The sequence below is a fragment of the Anser brachyrhynchus genome, assembly GCF_964034855.1.
Source record: "Anser brachyrhynchus genome assembly, chromosome: Z".
Taxonomy (NCBI): Eukaryota; Metazoa; Chordata; class Aves; order Anseriformes; family Anatidae; genus Anser; species Anser brachyrhynchus.
In genome coordinates this window covers 47,641,466-47,656,041 of record NC_137697.1, presented here as the reverse complement: position 1 = coordinate 47,656,041, position 14,576 = coordinate 47,641,466, and the positions used below count along the sequence as shown (strand labels likewise).

The window sequence follows — 14,576 nt, the reverse complement described above, 5'->3', positions numbered from 1 at the left end:
GACTCGACGCACAGCCATAGAAAGAAGATTTACAATATGCAAAATACCTTCTGCTATACTTTCCAGAATATAAAAATTCACCTGTCTGTTCCTTGTAGGCTGCCAAGGATTGCACCACCACTCACTCCTAAACATAGGGACTAACGCAGAGAAACACAGTGGATCACTCCTGTAAAGGGAATGACAAGAAAACCAAGAGCAGGGGGTGACCTCACCTTGTGTTCTACCAAACCAAAGGCAGGGAATAACCAGTTTCCTAACACCAAGTCATAGAACAGGGATGGTTTTAAAAAATTAGAAATAAGTAGTATTAGCAAAAGGTGGATAAACACTAACAACTACTCTTGACAGTATTACCACAAAGCCTCTGAAACACAGAATGAACATTTCAAGGAAGAGGAACAACAAATCATGTTATACTTGTGCCTATTTTCCTGAAGTGGGGAGAAATGTGAGCCCAGAGCTCACCTGCGAGAAGCAAACACAGTGGAAAGGGAGACTGCAGTTCCATTTTTTCTAAAGGGTACAAAAATAGTTAAAAAAGATGCAAGAAAATCTTGCACTTTTGTAAGTAAAACTGCAGTTCTTGTAAAAACTGCATTTTTATAGACAATTACACCGAAGAAGACAGTCAAGAAATCCTAATGGAGTGTCAGCTTAAATCTCCATCTGATGCTTTTATGGCCTATTTAGGGTCCCAAGACTTTGGGGTACCAACTTCTCTAGCATTTACCCTACCAGAGACATCCCTTCCCATCACGCAACTGGTACAGCGTTCCAGATTCTGTCAGGAGCAATCAATAAACCTTGTTTGTAACTCAGAGGAGGGGTCATTTTTAAAGGGAACACACAGAAAAGGTGTCAATTCTAAAAACTTGCTTTTCTCCCTTGCACCATATTCTACCAAGACACATCCTCCCGACTAAGTCGCATTGGATCAAAATTGTCAGCTGTGAATGACATTATACAGACCTGCAGCAAGAAGTAATTTTTTGTGAATATTTCACTTCTAATGATTTCTGTATATGTAACAAAATCAGGTTTCTAAGCCTCTTTTCCAGAAAGTTGGAAAAGCACGCCTCCTACATTAAGAGGAATTATTCTAACCCCATAAGTAAAGTTGACTAAAACAAAAGATCCGAAATATGAAGTAAAAGGAGTAGCAACGAGAAATTAAGCTAGATTTTTATAAAAATCTATCACAAAGATGCAGCAATACATGTCCTATTTAATTTCATGGTACTCTCATGGTTTCAGTCATGCACATGCACACACACACGCACACTCAAAGAGTCTACATCCACAATGTGAAATTACCAGAATTCACGCTCGCCAACCGATTTTCTTTCCTTGTAAGTGAAGTATTTCAGTTTTTCAAAGTAAGCACAGCTAGAAAGAACAAACACTGAAGAATCTGGTTCAGAAAGAAAATACTAAGCTTGGTTTTGTTAAAAATCACTCCTAAATACCAACAAAGCCAGTATCCAAGCACAGGGATATAACTCTCACTGCTACAAACAAAAATTGCTGCCCACTAGGGAAATTTATGATGTTGCCTCCATCAGAAACGTACTTGGAAGGAAACCTCTTACTTTCAGATTTTCCCTGTCTTAACAGAAAGGCTGGTCAGGACTTTCTATATTTCTAACTTATTTTATCAGGACTTCTTAAAAAAGACACTAAAATACCACAGCAAATACCACAAACTTCGAAAAAACAATGCCCATGCACTTATCTCTGAAAAGCATGAAAACAACACACGATATTGCTTCCATAATTTTTACCTGTTCAGTCTAGAAAAGTTTGCTTCCTACTACTGTACTTTAGAGAGTATCGTTGCTACAAACACTATCGACAGACTTACAGAGCTCATCATCACGCAACGTCACTAACGAAAACTCTGTGATCAACCCTCATTACACTCATTATTTTTCAGCAACTGCATCTTTAGTCACGCACAAATCCAGCATCTTCATCTCTGCCCTCTTGAGAAAAGAGGTATTTCATAAGGAAAGGAGGTGGGTGGGAGGAGAGAAAAGGGAGAGCTGGTTTGGTACCCATACTAAATTTTAACTTCACCAAATAAAAGATGGCTTGTGGATTCTGGCAAGACAATTGTTTGATAAACAAGCGTGCTTACTCGCGTGAAGAAGAAGCCTGCAAGCTATGTGCAGGCCGTACACCGAAAATCTCCTGCGCGCTGTTGTCCAGCAGCGAGCCACCGGCTAGAGGCCAGCCACACTACCCACCAACACCGAATTCTCCTGTAGCGTTTCTGCCGAAACATTCCAAGACTGGGTAAAACAGCCGAACGAGATAAGGGAGAAAATGGAGACAGGTGCTGGGCTAAGTTCCTAACATGGCAGAAAGTTGTATTTTTCAGGTGACCGGCCGCGGCTTCGCGGCGTGTTTCCACGCTACGCTCGAAGCGCCTTACCTGCTGCGAGACAGGCTGGGGGAAAAAAAAATAAATAAAAATAATAAAAAAATAAAGAAACGGAGGGGTTTTTCTCCTGATACCACGTAACCGTCCTTTTTCTGCTCGAGTCCCCCCGTTGGCTTTCGGTCCTCCCCACCCATCCCCTTTCCCCCCCACAAGCTCCCCCGCAGCACCCGGCAGCCCGGCGGCCTCTCTCCGGCCGCCACCGCCGCGGGCACCACCGGGCGGCCCCGGGGGCTACTCCCCGCCCGCACCGCCCCTCTCTCTCCCTCTCCCCCCCGGACACGTCGGCACCGCGGGCCGGGCCGGGCCGGGCCGGGCCGGGCCGTGCCGAGCCCCCGGCGGGCCCGCAGGAGCGGCGGGGCCCCGGTCAGGCCGCGCGGGGCCCGCTCCCTGCCGGCGGCCGCCTGCCGCCCCCCCCCCCCCGCCGCCCATGACACTGCAGAGCGCGGCCGGGCCGCCGCCCTCCGCCGCCGCCGGGGCCTCTCTTCCGCCGCCGCCGGCTCCGCGGGCCCCCTCCCGGCGGCGGCGGTGGCGGCGGCGCCATGATGGTCCGCCCGGCGGGGCGTAGCGCCAGGCCGAGCCCCGGGCCCCGCCGCCCCCGCCGCGCCGCTCACCTTCATGTCGGGACATCCTAGTCCGGAGGCGGCGGCCCAGGCCCGTCCCGGGGCTCCCGCGGGCTGCTCGGGCGCCGCTGCGGCCTGGCCCCCCCCCGCCGAAGCCGCCGCCGCCGCTGCACGCACGGAGCCCCGGTGCGAGAGGAGAGGGGCCGAGGGCAGGGCCGAAAGGGGGCCAAAATATGAGAGGCGGCGAGCAGCCGGCCTCCTCCTCCTCCTCCTCCTCTTCCTCCCTCCCTCGCTCGCCCTGCGGGGGGCGGATCCGGCGGCGGCGGCTTCCCGGGCGCCGTGACACGGTGACTCCGGGCCCCGCCGGCCCCTGGCGCCGCCTCCCTCCGTCCCTCCTTCCCTTCCCTTCGCTTCCCGTCCCTTCCCTTCCTTTCCTTTCCCTTCCCTTCCCTCCCGCTCCGCCCGCTGCCGCAGCAACGGCGGCGGCGGGGCTGCCGGAGCGCCGCCGGCCCCTTCCTCTCCTGCTCTGGGAGGAAGAGGAAATGCAGGCTCCAGCGGGGCGCTCGGCGCCGCCCAGGCCCTCCCGGCGCGGATCACGGGGGGAAAAAAAAGAGGGAAAAAAAAAAAAAAGAAAAAAAAAAAAGGGGTCCTGCCGGGACGGGACGGGACACGGGGAGCCCGGCCCGCGGGCGGTGAGGGATCGGGGCCCGGCGGTGGAGGGGCCTGGCGGCTGAGGGGCTCGGTGCGGCCCCGGGGGTGAGGCTGCCAGACCCGGCCTGGCTTGGGGAAGAGCATCCATCGGCTTTTTATTAAAAGAAACGTTAAAAAAGGGAGAACCGAGACCACCACATGTCCTCCAAGTCGCTTATTGTTGCTCATTCTGGACGTTTTGTGGAATGGTTTGTTGTGGACTGTGTGTCAGGCACTGCATCCTCCTCTTCCCCGTTATTATTATATTTTATTTTATTTTCATCTTCTCTCTTTCTCAGGCCAGCAGAGTATTCCAGTATTCCTGCCAGAAGCATCCTCCTGTCACTCCCCAGCCCAGCGAAGGACACGGAGGCCCCACATGCCGTCCATCACCAAAGTCCGGACAAGGCTCGGTTTCTCTGCGCAGAGAGAACTTTCTGTCCCGTCACGCTTGCTTTCTGTCCTGCCGTGAAAGCGGTCGGTCTTCAAACAAGTAAAAACTCGTGACGTGGCTGTGCTCCTTCCTGGTTCAGATGTACATTGGGTATATCAAGTATCCTGCTGCCATGCTGCCTGTCTCACCAATTTCCTGTTCTTCCCCCAAATTTCTTTCTGAACAGCACAGTCTCTCCTTCTCAATCCGTGCTACTTCCACCTGCTTTCATTTTACTCTGCATTTTCATCTCCTACCCTGCTCCTAACCCCACTCTATCTTTTAACTCTACAACCCCAACACCTCCATATTTTTCACTACCTTCCCTTCTTCCTGCTAAAGGCTTTAAGTTCAATTCCCTCTTTGCTCTCTCCTCCCCAGTCACCATTCCGTGAATAAATTTACAATCTACCCCCAGTTTCCCCGCTGCACCCCACATTGTGCCACAGGCCCTGTGTACCTGCCCTGATCCTGCAATCCCTGTACATTCCTGGTGGTGAAGTACCTCTATAGTCTGTTTTGAAGGCCAGGAGGGCCTACAATCCAGAAAGCCAAGCACCGAGCTGCAAAGAAAGGCTGAAGCGAACAGTAAGTGCTGAAAGGAGAAAATGCCAGCCTCATTCCCTGCATCACCCCCATGCCAATTGTGTGATGCCTCCACTTCTCCCCCTGACGTGTTTGTACACACTTCTCCCCCTGTACTCTGCCTACTTGCTTCACTTCTATTACTCCCTTGCCTGAGTGCAGCTTGATAACCACAGTGCCTACTGAGAGTGTAACCCAGATCCATCCTGCCTGAAAAGATGTGGGCATCTTCATGAGAAGCGAACAATACCTTTGTATGGAGAAACCGAGTGACATTTTGGCTGAAGAGAGTCAATGGCTTCACAGCTTCTGCAAGCAGGGCAAGAGTCAACGGCCTTGCAATGTTTGCAAGAAACACCACAGATGAAACAAAGCTGACGAGAAATCTGCAAATGTCATAGAACTCCCTACAAAAGAGTGAAAGGGGCACCTCCAAGGCCGTGCAGGGGCGAAGCTGTCCCTGTCTGTCCACCTTTTCACAGCAGCCGTGCACAGAGTGGGGCAATGGGTCACGTGTCCCACTACTGTATTTTAGCACGAGCATTTTTAAATGCAAGCAGCAATTGTCTCACCACGGTGGAAAGTGCAGACCATCAGCTGCTCTTAGCTGATGCTACCCTTCAGTTTCTAGAAGAGCTCTGGAGTAAGTTGTCATGCAAGATGCTAACTCTGCTGGCTGGCAATATCTTGTCCCCTTGCCCCACCCTGAGCACTCTGCTGCCGTTTTGACCCATGTTCAGCTTTATCCTTTTACTGGTAGACTCACCTTCAAGATGAGGAGCTCCTTTCCACGCATCTGGTAAAACACAAACTGCAAATAAGGCTTTTTGGGGCACCCAGAAGATTCGGACTCAGTTCTTGGTCTTGCAAGACCTTGGGCTACTCACCTCATCTCTCCACGCTTCAGTTACAAATTGGCTTAATAACCCTTCCTGTCCCTGTTAAGCGTTATTCACATGAAAGTCCCCTGAATGCCCATGTTAGTCCTACACATGTTGGGGAGCTCCCCAGCAAACAACTTCTCTGAAACAATCCTGGAGCCTGTGGCAGACAAGCAGAATTATTTATTCTATATAACAGTAATTATATACTGCTTTCTTGCCTTAATGCCAGTATCTATACTAAATGAGGCAGGATGGGTAAAAGCCTTGACACGCTTGGAATCACATTATAATATGCTAGCATGTGCAACAGTACTTAAAAAAGGTACCTGCTTATATCCTTCGGTGGGGATTTTGCTGATTATCTGCCCTGCAAAAGTAGCAAATACGGTAAAGGTTAAGGCACCCATGCTTCCACAGATGAGCATGTGACAACTCCAGCCGGGTAAGGACAGAGGCACCTATCAGACAATCTGAAGGTCCTTTACAAGGTCATGGCCACCAGTCAAAAATATTCTTACCACCTCTGCATTAACTCGGTAGTTAATAACCTATACTGCCCTTGTTTTGAGCAGCATTTTTCTTCAAATCCGTGCATTGTTACTCCACAGGTAGAGTAAGAAAGAGAGATTTTATTGAGGTTTACAAAGTTCTCATGGAGATGGATCCCTCTGTCCCTGAGGGAAGAGCCTACCATAATCAGGTTTCTCATTCTTTCTCTCCCATGTGGCAGAATAATCTATAGGTGAGGCTCGGTGTAGGGCCGCAAGGAAAAAAATGTCGACATGAGCGTTTTCCTTTTGGGTAAATGCAAGCTGAGAGATGAAAATTTACTTACCCAAGGTCACTCAAGGTCAGAGGAAGGCAAGGGATTAGAGACCCAGATCTCAGAACTAATTAGGCCACTGTATAAGCCACAGTGAGAACAAGGAAGAAAAAACATGACTTTTCCCAACATGATACCGTAATACGACAAAATTTGTACCCGAAAGCAGCAGAACCCTGTGAAATAGGGAGGAGGTGCTTTTGTAGTCGTGTGCGTTTCCTCTCCCTGCCACAGCAGGAGAGCTCAGTACCTGGAGAGGAGCAGGACAAGCGCAGATAATGAACTGAGTTCAGTCATCCTAGAGGTGACGTAAGTGATAAAACCATTAGGTTAGGAGCCGCTTGGTCCATTAATCTACGTGAAATCTTTCACCCCTTTGCAGGCTACTTGAAGTGATGGTTTTGCTCGTATCAGTGCTATTCCCACCAGACTACAGCCACGTGAATATGTGGTCTCCTCAACACTTTGCTTGGGCTTATTAGCGAGGCTGAGCATCCTACTGCATGAAACACTGAAACCTCGTTGTCTTCATTAATCTGCTCGATGATTCCGCTTCACGTCCGGAGGTAAGATGCGCTGTCATCAGAGCAGTCTGTAACTTACATAAATCTGTTGGTTGGATGAGTCCAGTCATCGTAAGACAAATATGGCACTGTGACTGCTCACACACTCAAGTGAACCTTATACACGGGTGCACACCAGGGTCTCCCACTACACTTTCCCTTCTAACTGCTGCTGTCCTGCCTCCTCTCGCTCAGTCGTCGTTCGATGTGATGTAGAGCTGCTTGCTGGCTGTGTTCAGCAAGCTCCGTGAGGAAAGCTTTTAAACCGAAACAGAGGAAAGCAGCCTTGCTATTTTCTGATTTATAAGGAAAAACCTGAAAGAAGTTTGCCTACCAACCTTACTCTGTTTTGTTTTGGATCCTGTGCCAAGGACAGCTGTTCTGCCATCATAACGGACCAGAAGACACAACGATTCTGGGATTCCTGTGGATGGATGCTAGACAGGAAATGGTATTTCCACATAAATACTGCTTGTAAACGTAATCCTCTTTCCTTCCAAATACCCAGGCCTACTGATGGTGTCGTGCAGTCCAGCCTGAAGCACCCAAAGCACTGAGGATCAGCACAAACAAACTTGGAGTCACCAGGAAAATCAGACGGCTTTGCTTGTTGGTGTCCTTTGGAGTACAAGCATTCCGCTGAAAGAGATATCCCACTGGGCTTGACGTGTCACCAGAGTCATCCCTCCTCTGGGGAGTTTATTGGGTGTTGGGGCTAAACTGAACTGAGCACAACCACGTGTGCCATAAGATGTTCATCACCAGTTTAAACTTCTATTAGAAATCCTCTTTTCTGAAGGTTGGACACTGCTGGGATGCGCAGTGTCATCTGGCGGCACCCCTGTGTTTGCATACATGTACCCTGAAATCACTGCCTTCTCCCCAGCCCGTCTGTAACAGATGTTGCATGCTCCCAAAACCTCTTTGGAAGCCAGACAGATGTCGTGGGGAATTTAAGCTGATCAGCACTCGCACACAGTCAGACATAAGCAAGCAGGCATTGCACAGAGTGCTAGAACTGTGTTGCTCTTTTCCTTACACCAGCAAATGTACCCAGGCTCCAGGAAAAAAAAAAAAAAAAAAAAAAAAAAAAAAAAGCAGGAACTCTTTTGCTGTTCTCCTCACTGTTCCAGAACGTTCTAATTTGGAGTCACCTTTCAGAGGTTATTCCAGATCTGTCCTTCACTAACGAGAGCTTTCTTCGTTTCTTCAGTTTCTGACGCTGGTTAAGACACCAGGTGTTGATACAAAGGTTACGGTGACCCTACTACCTCATTTTCTTCTGCTTTTCTGGCCAACGCTTCATGAAGAGTTTGAGCCAAAGCAAACACTGAAAATTCATCAAGTCATTCTGTCCTCTTACAGAACTATTTCTCACTGATTGCATACCAGCACCAGTGCCTTGTCATGGCATGGTTCCAGCAGGCACACTGTTCTTACAGGACCTGAAGTCGCATGGTATGAAGAAATAGAAACAGCTCTTAAAAATTCTCCGAATTCCAGCTCTGCTCCCTGTCCGAAGAGGACAAAGAAAAAAAATAATTTACCATTTCTCAGAGTTATAATGACTGTTCCTTTGGAGGTTACCACTGAACCAACCAGTATTCATCTACTTGATAACCACATATGTTGCTGTTTTGACTCCATTCCATGGGAATGAATCAGAAGCAGAGAATCTCAAGCGCTGTTCCAGCAAGGAGGAGATACCCGGGTGTATCCTGTTTACTTACAAAGCCCTGTTTCAATGAGCAGGAGGAAGCAAACAAAACAATATCTGCTCATCATTACAAACAGTTCTTCCTCTCATTCTCAGCTATATTGTATGCACATGTTTCTCAGAGCCTTGCTACAACACTGCTGCTGGCTATGAGCTCAGCTTTTGTGGCTCTCTGATCTTCTTCTCAACGTTTCTTCCCTGCTGTCCCCCACCTCTTTCAAAATGACATCCACTCTTGGGCGGGTTCCCTGGGAGTTCAAAGCACCGAGTGGCCCTATCTGGCCTTTTTGAGTCATGCTCTGTGCCTGTTCTTGTGGTTGGATGCCGTTTGATACCAGAGACAAGCTGCTCCTTGCGAAGGATAGTGGTTAATCTCAGATCTATGTTTCTTTTCAGTAAAATTTAAGCCAACTGCTACCTTATGCAGTGCACTGAATTTGCTGGGGCGGGGGGTGTTCTGAGTACGCCAGGGGGTTTCAAACATGGAAAAACATATTGTTCCTGCTGGAAAGAGCCCATACTATAAGGTGATATCAGAAAGCTGGCAGCATGGGGTATAAAACCCAGGGTAAGGGGGTCATGTCCTGGCCATGGATACGGTATAGCAATCCTGCAACACAAGGGGCTATATCTCATCTTTCCCTTCCTCATCTCTCCCTATAAATTTTAGCCTGAATACCTCAGTCATGTGCAGGGCCATCAATGCGTTAGCAATTAGAAAAATAAATGAGAAAGTCAGTACAGCCTGACCTGGAGGGAAAGCACTGCTCTTACTGAAAATGCACAGAACTGCTGGGTGTGCTAGGCAGCTTTGTCTGGCTCTGCAGCAGGCGCCTCTGCTGAAACCATTTGCTGTAATATTTTTAGCCGTTATTAGTGATGCATGAGTAGTAATTTCAGATTGCCCCAGACCCAATCATCCCTCATCTTCTTCTTTCTTCTGCAAGGACACAAGAGAAAATGTCAGCAGAGGGACTTAGGTGTGCCTGGGAGACCACTAATGACAATTAGAACTCACACACTTTTGGGGGTTTTGTCCAGACATCTCCTTCTAATAAAAACTGAGGTCTTATTTAAAACAGATCTCTCTCATTCAGTTGCACTCTCAATATCAGAAGCCAATCAGTTTTCTATTCTCAATTTCCAAGTTTTTGTTTTTCAGTTAAAGAATGATCAACATTACATTTGAAAATGTGCTTTTAAAAATGCATGTTTCGGGTTCTTCTTTGCCCATTTAAAATACTGAACACTCAATTTAATGAAGCTTTCAGCAGAGCTCAGCCTTTGTGGACTAGACCTGCATAAAGGACTGAGCAAGGTGGTTGGCACTGCCTCTAACCAGCAGCAGAGAGCTGGCAAGGTGCTGCAAAGGGTTACTGTGACTGAGAGCCCTTCGCACCTGCTGTGCACATGGGCTACAGGTTGGCACCCGAAAGTGGTCATTTTGGCTCAATTTGCAGTAGAGAAACTGCCAATGCAAGAGGCAGTTAGTAGAGCCAGAGAACACCTCACACGATGATGTACAGAGGCAGTGTATTTTCATTATCGTTTAGTAAGGCCATGAGCAAACTCACATTCAAGGTGTAGCTGTAAGCTGTAGCGGGAACAGGTGTATGTAATCACCTTGAGTCTGAAAAGAGAAGAAGGTTTTCTATCTGCCATCTTGTTCTGTGACTGGCTTTGCCAGAAGGGATAGGAAAGGGCTTGTGCATCAACAGTGTGAGTACAGACCCCTTTTCCTTTTCTATTCCACCTCCTAAAGCTTCTTGGTAGCGGCCCAAGTACTTTTTTGAGCTTTTTTATTGAATCTGCTGGAGAGACGACTTACACAACAGACAGGACAGATTAGGAAGACAACAAAGTACTTGGAAAAAAAAAAAAAGAAAAAGAATTCGAGAAGTCTAGACACTGCAAGACCTCTTCTGTAATAGCAAGATCCTTGCTCACAAGCAGTACAGATGTAGCAGCATTTCACTTGCAGAAGCACCAGAGCCAGCTTTACAGGTGGGCGTGGGTGAGAGTAGCGTGTCCTGGCAGATCAGTGCCTACACACATAGGAAGCAGTCGCACCTGAGCAGCCCGGCATTCTCCAGCTGGCTAGGTGGCAGTCATGCACGGCATCCCCTCATCCATGTAAAACCCCTCACTGTGGTGGTGGCAGCTCACAAGACTCAGTTTTGACAAACATATGGGTAAGGAACGAGGGTGTGTCTTTGCCCTGCTTCACTGAGGTCCTTGGTTGTGCTTCCTGACAAGCAGGGACCCACAACAGCACCCTCAGTTTCTTCAGCAGCCCCAAGATGTCCCTTGACTTGCAAGAAGCAGGGGCAGACCCTCTGCCTTCAACCACCGTTAACAAAAACAGCTGGCAATGCCCATCCTTCTGTTGCAGAGGGACTAAAGAAACTTGCCATAATAAGGACAATAAGACAAAACTTCCCAGCTTTTGAAGGTGCTTGAAAATGTGACTCTGACTGTAGGCATGTGTACAGAAGTTGCCAACTGACCACAAAACCCACCCTCCAAGCAGAGGGGCTTAGTCACCCAGTTATTTTGGAACACCAGGAGTCAACAGAGTCCAAATCCGGCATCAGCTCTCCGCTGTCAGGGGCAGCAAGGAAATCCTCTGCATCACTTCAGTTAATTAAAAATTGGTCTCCAATTAACACCGCCGCTTTTTACCGAAGATGACCACAGGGCCTTTGCCAGAGTACTCGTGCTTGAGCCCTCTGCGGTACCGTGCATTCACTGGCCGAGCAGCTGCTCTCCCGTGCTTAACGAGCAGGTGTGCAATCCGATGCGCCGCACGGAGAAACAGGGGGGTCCCTGTCACACCTCTTCCTGCCTGCACGCAGCCGGCGACCGTAAGCTCAGGGTGAATTTCACACTGCCACCTAGCGACTAAGGCCGCCTTTCCCCGCTGCACACCCAGCAGAAAAAGGAAGCGGCAAGGATTTTGACTTCCCAAAGCTAAAATATTACAAGCGCTCATGCCCCATGGCTTCTGAGGAACAGTGTTGGGTGACTTGTGATGGAGCACAAAGCATCTCAGCTGAACGGATTTTGCATAGGACAGTCTACATAGACACCTAGGCATCCTAAAGTGCTATTACCATCTAAATCTAGTAAAACTTTCCTTTCCTTTCCTTTCCTTTCCTTTCCTTTCCTTTCCTTTCCTTTCCTTTCCTTTCCTTTCCTTTCCTTTCCTTTCCTTTCCTTTCCTTTCCTTTCCTTTCCTTTCCTTTCCTTTCCTTTCCTTTCCTTTCCTTTCCTTTCCTTTCCTTTCCTTTCCTTTCCTTTCCTTTCCTTTCCTTTCCTTTCCTTTCCTTTCCTTTCCTTTCCTTTCCTTTCCTTTCCTTTCCTTTCCTTTCCTTTCCTTTCCTTTCCTTTCCTTCTTTCCTTTCCTTTCCTTTCCTTTCCTTTCCTTTCCTTTCCTTTCCTTTCCTTTCCTTTCCTTTCCTCTCTTGCTTTTTCTTCCTTTCTTCCTTCTTCTTCCTTCCTTTCCTTTTCTTCCTTCCTTCCTTCCTTCTTCTTTCTTTTTCTTTTTCTTTTTCTTTTTCTCTTTTTCTTTTTCTTTTTCTTTTTCTTTTTCTTTTTCTTTTTCTTTTTCTTTTTCTTTTTCTTTCTTTTTCTTTTCTTTTTTCCTTTTCCTTTCTCTTTCTCTTTCCTTCTTCTTCTTCTTCTTCTTCTTTCTTTCTTTCTTTCTTTCTTTCTTTCTTTCTTTCTTTCTTTCTTCTCAAGAGCAGGCACAAGGAGGCACAGAATCTGTAGAACTGTCCCTCTCACAGCAGTGTCAACATCATCATTTCTTGTCCAGAAATAGACTCCTTATTTTCAAAACGTCTTGTGTCTGAAGGACTTTATGTTTTTAAGCCAACTGATGCACTGAAATGAAAAGATACTAAGCAGAGAAGAAACGAATAGAGAATATGAGCGTATCACTTTTACAGTGTGACTTCTGCTGGGTACAGACCATCCTTATTTGAACATTCCACCATTTGATAACCTATTGTGGAAACAAACAGCTGGTTGTCTACAGATTTCCATTCTCTACTTCAGAGATTTCATCTGCTGTTCATCTGCCTTGAATGGACACCTATATAGACTGTACTTATCTAAACGTACACAGAGTCCTTTAAGATAGCAATGTTATTCATGACCTGCATCATACAGACCAGTACAAACTGCCCAGGATTCTGGGAAAGACCTGTTATGGAACAGAAGTGATATAGATGTTAGGTTCAAATGCAATTTTGTACCCTTTGCTGTTAGAATGTGTTGTACCCAAAGCCTGCCAGTACAGCCTTGCAGGGAGATGAAGTATTTTCAAACTGAGGTTCTTAAGAGATATGGTCATTTACAATAAAAACTAAGCACTGCGGGATATTTAATATGTCTGGAATAAAAGTAAAAAGCTGTACTGCCACATTTGCAGGATTGCCAAAACTCAGCCAAACATTGGCTTACTCAAGTTTTCCAAAACAACCTATGCTAAGCAGAAGATATACTAGGGAAACCTGCTGCCACCCAGACAGATGCAGGGGAATCACCAACAAAACCAGAGACTTAAATGGAAACTGCAAAGCCTTATCCCAGAATGCCAACGATTGCACGAGACACAGATGTTCAGGAAAGGCCATGGGCTCAGCTGAGGAACATTCTTCATTGAGCTGCACCCACCAGGCTGTATCTGTGACAACATCTGCGACATGTGGCTCAAGGCGTTAATAAAGATATTCTCTCTTCATTCACATGCACGAGGCAGAAAAACTGCAGCTGCAGTGTCTCCACTGCCTATTTGAATCTGCACATAGTCAAGTCACACCAGCATTTGCAAAGCCTTTGTGTGATCCCACACCATCACATCACATTGTTTCTTTACCCCTTTGTTCTAAAAGCCGCAGCAGCTTTAAACCTTTTTGCACCCTCGTAGGGGCACAGCTCTCCACAAGCCCATTGTCTTCACTGCGCTCTATGAATCGCCCGCTAGTGCTTGGACAGAAGTGTTTCGCATGGCTGGACTGATTAGAAACCTTACTGCTTCCCTGCTGGAGAAGAATATTGCTCCCACAGAAGATCCAGCAGAACAGAGTGCTCCTAATCTGTCTCAGCACAGCTAGACGGCAACTGATAAAAGTGTTTTGTGCTAGTTGAGGTGGCTTTGTGCTGAATAGATTAGGAAGGAATTGCACACTGTTTTGTCAGCCAAATTGCACAGACAATAAGATGCAAGTCTGTGAGAGATTCAACAGATAGGCACAGCTAGACCTAGGCAATAGGTCTATTTTGTCAAATTTTGACAAATTTTGTCAAATTTGTCATCAGCTTCTGACAAAAGCAGGCATAGGAAATTATTTCACGTGCTTTAATAGTTCTCCGTATTTCACTTGAGGTTCCAATAACACAGACTTACAAGGGATAGTTGTACCAATAATTTTTTTTCCATTGACACAGCTCTTCAGTAGTAAAATTCAGTACGCAAGAGTCACACTGCTACATACAATCAGTTACAACGGTAACTTTTCTTGTACAGGATAAAGCGGTTTTGTTTTTCCTGATCACAGCAGTCAGTAGCAACGCCGATTGGTTAGTCGTCTAACACTTCCTACTGTAAGATCCTGCTCTGTATAGCTTATATACTTTGTCAAGCACTCACTTCTATGACAAAGATCCTGCCTCAGACATTTTAAAGGCTTGGTAGCTGCAGTTGCAAGCTGGCTGGGCAGCCTGTCATTTTCACAGCTTTGACAGCTCAGTATTTCTGAATGTGGTTGGCTACAATAGGACCAAGGTGTCTTTTGAAAATAATTTTAGAGCTGCCTTACACTTGGAATGAGAATAAACACAAACATTAGAATGAAAAAAAAAAAAAAAA

General features: G+C 47.0%; 1 protein-coding gene and 1 long non-coding RNA gene across 2 annotated transcripts in view; one reads left to right on the top strand and one right to left on the bottom strand.

Annotated features, from left to right (window-relative positions):
* Window positions 1-3,945, bottom strand: part of LOC308185696 (E3 ubiquitin-protein ligase KCMF1-like) — a 52,559-nt gene extending 48,614 nt beyond the window's left edge. The window contains exon 1 of the mRNA XM_080574153.1: window positions 3,058-3,945. Coding sequence (XP_080430279.1) covers window positions 3,058-3,805 — 748 coding nt within the window. The 5' untranslated portion in view covers window positions 3,806-3,945. The remainder of the gene's footprint in view (window positions 1-3,057) is intronic.
* Window positions 3,767-14,385, top strand: LOC308185700. The gene is made up of 4 exons (XR_013943642.1): window positions 3,767-3,905; window positions 3,996-6,987; window positions 7,493-13,989; window positions 14,027-14,385. It is a non-coding gene; the product is annotated as an uncharacterized lncRNA (long non-coding RNA).
* Window positions 14,386-14,576: the final 191 nt, after the last annotated feature.